Source organism: Myzus persicae, unplaced genomic scaffold (assembly GCF_001856785.1).
Source record: "Myzus persicae strain clone G006 unplaced genomic scaffold, MPER_G0061.0, whole genome shotgun sequence".
NCBI classification, from domain to species: Eukaryota; Metazoa; Arthropoda; class Insecta; order Hemiptera; family Aphididae; genus Myzus; species Myzus persicae.
Window position 1 is genome coordinate 20,444 of NW_019104454.1, and position 5,868 is coordinate 26,311.

Here is a 5,868-nt window from a genome sequence, read left to right on the forward strand (position 1 = left end):
ACAAAGAATGGTTGTACAAGAGAGGAGTTTGAGCATCGACAAATGAGACACTAGTGAAGATAAACGAACAAATTATGTCAAACGCGGAGAGGGATGTTGTCGACTGTCTCTAGGTAGACAATCTTGCGGACACTGAACAAGAAACGTCGTTCTCTACAGAATTATCAGGAGTGTATTCTCATAAGTCGAGACTGTAATTTGATTTTCTTAATGAGTAATCTTAAAGCACCAAGACTATGTAATGGTGCATGGTTACAAATTAATCACTTGAAACGCAATATTAAATGAAAGGTTTTAATTCTCCGTATTCTAATAATTCCAACCGATTTGTCATTGCGGTTTAAAAGAGTGCAGTTTCCTCTAGAATCAGCATTTACAATGGCAATATAAAATGCTCTAATACTTTTGAGCTCTACCCGATACCCCGATTATACTTTAAGTAGAAGGATGGTGTTAATTTATAAAAACTCTGTTTTTATTCAATTCTTGTTTTTGTCAACTATGTGTGGCTTATTTACACATTGAAAAATGTATATGTTTTAGCAGAAGACAAAAAACGTAACTTATAAAAATGTGTTGAAATAAGATGTTAACAATGAATCACAACAATTTGCAGTTAGTTTGTATTTGTGTTATTTGTAAGATTAGTACATAATAATAAATGTATAAATAATGCATTCAAACATTATTTACACATTTTACAAATCGCATACACAAATTTGAAATTAAAAACTTAAAAAATAAACGTACGCAGTAATTCAATCATTTGTTTTCTATTGATTTTTCAATTCGGCGAAGAACACACTACACTCAAGCATCAAATAACTTAAAATATTTCTCTACTCAAATCCATTTTAAATATGCCTGATAATTTACTTCTGAATTTCAAAGACCACTATGATAAAGTGACCACTATGATTATGAACAATAATCCAGAATATTATGTAGCACCTACTGTTTAACATTTAAAAATCATATAATTCTTGAGAAAAATATAAACAATTAAATTTTTATTTTGATAATAAAGCAGATATTTATGAACCATCACAAATTAAGTTATATGCAACACACTTCAGGGACGCTTAAATCCAACAACGAAATTTTGGCAACCAAATATTTCATTTTCTCGTAACTGATACATTTTAAATTTGTATGTTCCATAAAAAAATGTTTTTGGAAAATTAGCTTTTTCAAATAATGAAGCATCCATACCCGGAGATATATAAACACCCTGAAAGCAAAACAACAAATATAAATAGTAGAATACAAATAAATTATAATTTTTCATGGTTTTTAAAATTGATTTGTTCATTTTAATTCTTCTTCTTCGTTATCTTTGGCATTCGGTCACTAGCCTATGAGATAATTCAATATCGACCTACATTTTACATAGGTCTATGTTTCACTCATCGTTTTCTTAACTCATACCAGATATATTCGTGTTATTTTCATTTCTGTGTATCCATCTCTTCATCTATCTTCATCTTCCACTCTATATTCCTACATCTCATTTTCATTATTTTTTTAAATTTCATATCATAAATTAAATAATATTCATACTGAAAATCATGCTGAAAGGCACTGGAGGTACTTTATAAAAATAATCTATATTGAATTAAATTTGATAGTTCCGCTTAAATCATTATACAGCTTGTCTGATATATTTTGGTTTATTCCGTAGTGAACTACATACTTACTACAAATATTAGAGGTCAGGTCGAATAAAATGTAAATATATTATTATATAGTTATAATTTTTCCTATACTTAAGACCACTGCCTTTCTGTTATAATATACTAAAATAAATATTATTTTGTCTTATGCTATATATTTAGTTGTGTATAGTTTAACCGAATCGGTAAAATACTTCAAAAAACATTTAAATTTGTATGAATATAATAATAATTACTAAATAAATAAAATATTGCAATGTAAAAAAATATATGTGTTTACCGGAAGTAAAGGACAATCGACTTTTGTTATGCCATAACCATTCGCAATTGCATTCCATGCTTTTCCCAATAATTTTTTTAACGTTGAGCATGCCTTTGGTGATTTATGCATGAATACGTTTTCTCTCCAAATTCCATATGAATCCTTGAAAGCCATTTTTATTTCTAACTACAGAAAAAATACATTCGTTAATTGATCTCTGGTGGGGATTAGCAAAACTCAACACTAACGTGTTTTGAAAAACAAACAAATAATACTTCGGATTGAAAAAACGCACCACAGTCCACAGATTTATAAGTGTGATTTTTACACAAATTTTACAATTTCACACCTACTGCACACATAAATAGTTTGTACTTAATATTGTGTATAGGAACCCGTCATATTATGATATAGATAAATATTGGTTTGAATATTTTATAATATTTTGTAATGTGTATGTAATATTATGATGTTTTTGATAATGACTTAAGCCATGCACTTAATATGATATAACAATCTATGATGACGGCGTTCGGAAAACAAAGTGTAGGTCAATATTCTTATAAATAAAAATATGATACATTTATACAAATTGACAAAACTTTTTTAATCTATTCTGTTTCATTATTTTGGTAATTATATGTCTAATAATAAAACAATTTACTATAAAGTTATACGTGATAATATTATTATACACTGTCTATATCAAATACGCATATTATAATACATTGCCAATGTATTTTAATCAAATAATTATATTTTATACATTTTACAGTAATGTTGTATTTCAGTTTAAAAAAGAAAAATATTTCATACATTTTCCTGACAAAAACTCCTCAAAACACGTCATCATAGTAAAATGTCGTCTAATCAATCTAACTACTCGTACTTACGAAGAAAGTGTCATCAAAAGGTATTTCGAGAGTTGTATTTCCATAGATGAATGTTGAATTGGCCCTGTGACGTAAATACATGTTATGCTGTATTTTATTATTTTGAGTAGGATTGCAGTTGGAAACCTGTTTGATGACCAATCGGTAAGGACCCTAAACGGAAATATCAAATGCATAATATCGTTAATATCTTCTTTTTGCTACAATAAGTATGTAAGTATGTTTGTAGTAGTAATAGACCGTTTTTTAATATGTAACAATATTATTTTAATACTTTTCTATGGGTATATATAACTATGCATTGATACAATATATTTTGTTGAAATTAGAACATATTTTATAAGCGCCCGATACTTAACTGTAAATAATACACAAAATTAATACGGTAGGTTTGCAACAAACATCAATATTAGTCAGTTAATTTTTAATATTGTAATATGTTATAGACATTTCAGTTATGAGAGGGGGTTTACTTTTTAAATTTATGTAAGTACCTATTTTATATTATTATTATGTTCTTTTTGTGATTAATACAGAACTTAATGTCACACGTCATGTGAAAACATTTAAATAGAATAGAATAACTAAGCTTCTGAATCATAATATATCATTATTCATTACTTTTAACTATTGTCTCCATTATACAATAATAACATCTCATGTGTAAGTGAACAAAATCTTGTAGGTTTGAAATTTCAAGTACTAGTTGTTATTAAAAGTGAAGGTTTTACAAAATAATTTACACATTTTGTTGGTTTTGATTTTTGTTAATTTTATATACCTAACTTTAAAAACTTCAACTGGTAAATTATTCGTCCAAAACTAGATTTTTATAAATTGTTAAATAGGCATTTCAAAAAATATTCCGCTTCGTATTAAGAAATTAAAAATGGATGTTTTCAATAAAAAACTTAAAATTAAAAAAAAACGATAACGATAAAAAATAGTAAAAAGATATTAATTTAACGACTTACATTGACGTTAAATTAATAAGCCGGTGAAATTTAAAAATTTTAATGATTTTGACTTACCGCTGGAGAACCGGAAAACAGTTTTAAATCATCAGACGATCCTGAACTAATTAAAAATATCAATTTTATTAACATAAAAATAATATTATGCTTCATGGTTTTAATATTTTGCTTTTTTGTTGGTTCCGATGAGTGCCTATATGATATACAAACAGATACTATTCGACGTGTAACACGGAGTTTCAAGAAAACAAGTTACCTACTAAATATTATTTTTCGAATAATACTAAAACGTTGTTTAATCTTTACCAGAGTTTTTCGTGTCATTGTTTGCATTGTAATATTCCGAATATTCTAAATATAAATACGCTTATGTAAGGGAATATTAATGAATTTGTTCTTGATATTATAAAACCTTCATAAATATCAGCCATCATCAAGATAACATTGAATACTACACGGATATAATATAGTAAATGTAATTAGTTATTTGTTATTATATTATCAATAAATTGGCACCAAAATATGTGCAGTATCACTGTACAATATATCGAACAATAGGCACGTATTTTACTATAGATTTCATCTTTAAGATGTTTGATGGAATAAATAGATATTATTATTACTAATATTTTCGGAATGGTTTATAGTTTGAAAATTATTTCCCGGAGATTGAAGATTCGCATTCGATATCCATTCATCGGCAACAACCGTACTCAGGGCCTGAATTAAAATTTATGGAAACGGTAAAATGTACAATTTTGTTCCCCAAATTGTCCATCTCTATTGTATTCAATGCTAAAGTCAAATATATGCATAATACTCGTATACTTTTGAATTAAAGTTTAATGTAAATATATATATAGGTACATATATTTTATATGAGTAGTTGGAAAATAAAATAATATTGTACTGTTAAAAATATGATTATTAAATATAAAAGAACAATTTATGCTTTCAATGCGTCTAATATTAATGTTTGAAATTTATTCAAATAAGCATAAGTGACACCCTCCAAAAGTTATTACGTATCTGTGTCTTCTATACAATTTACTTGAAATTTCTCATGATTTTTTTTTTTAAATGTTCCAATTATTTGAGTTAAAAGTTAAAATTAATTTACAGCTACGAAACTCACAGTTGATTTTGTGTTCATAAATTTATAATTGTTGTATACCTGAACATCATCGTACAAAAGCACACAACTGTGAGAATTATTACAGTTATTGTGTATTAATTTCATTGTCTTTTTTGTTTAAATTTTGTGCTGAAGACCTTCAATGTAATATTATTCGGACAAAATAATAATACAAATTATAGATATTATATTGAAAATAGATTGCATAGAAAATAAACAATGTTACGTGTGTGCCACATCTTCTCTTCCGGACACACTATTGTCTCGTTTCACGTAATTGCATACGAAAAACCAATTTTTGGCATTACACAAATGTATTTAGTGTAGAGATTAATTGGCCTGTCCACATTGTGTAATATAATACTTTATAGTTATCACTTAAAGCAATTGAGTGATAATTAAATTTTGATACGATTTTTAAAAATATGCATTCAATTGTGTTCATATAACTTATTACATGATATTACAATTATTTAGGTTGTATTAAAATATTTTATTCGAATAAGTAACTGGTGTTTTCTTCTAACGTTAAAAGTTGGTTTTAATACCGGTAGATGTCACTGGAGATATCACAACACTAAAATGATTTGCCATGAACTACTAAAGACAGTAGTAGTTATTTTAATAATATTATGTGAACAATATTTGAAAAACTCACCCTAAAAAAACAACTGTTGTCTCCTTCTCGAGTTTAGATTTTTGGAGACAATCATTTATAAGCTTATTTACAATTTATTTGTAGAACTAATTCTTTAAATGCAATAAATTATTATTTAAATGTATTCAAACCGACACAATATAGGTATTCTACATTTATACGAAAATTGTATTTTATTTACATAAAATAAGAGTCCGATAGCCTTAGACGATACATGCGTGTGCATTTGCATTCGTCACATTAATCTACAATGTTTTGTTTAAGCATAGCTTA

At 26.8% G+C, this 5,868-nt stretch overlaps 1 protein-coding gene across 1 annotated transcript; it reads right to left on the reverse strand.

The window, feature by feature from the left end:
• Positions 1-980: 980 nt before the first annotated feature.
• On the reverse strand, positions 981-4,120 carry LOC111042276. The gene is made up of 4 exons (XM_022326824.1): positions 3,860-4,120; positions 2,829-2,981; positions 1,954-2,121; positions 981-1,231 (listed from the first exon to the last, which is right to left on the reverse strand). Exons 1-4 carry the CDS (start codon positions 3,953-3,955, stop codon positions 1,073-1,075), a joined length of 576 nt encoding a protein of 191 aa, XP_022182516.1. The 5' UTR covers positions 3,956-4,120; the 3' UTR covers positions 981-1,072.
• Positions 4,121-5,868: the final 1,748 nt, after the last annotated feature.

Bases quoted from the DNA above. Each gene is read 5' to 3' on its own strand.
- LOC111042276 (XM_022326824.1), bottom strand. From the start codon at position 3,955: ATGAAGCATAATATTATTTTTATGTTAATAAAATTGATATTTTTAATT. The intron at 2,122-2,828 runs GTAAGTACGAGT...TTTTTTCTGTAG, and splicing joins CTTTTGATGACACTTTCTTC to TTAGAAATAAAAATGGCTTT. The intron at 1,232-1,953 runs GTAAACACATAT...TTTTGCTTTCAG, and splicing joins TCGATTGTCCTTTACTTCCG to GGTGTTTATATATCTCCGGG.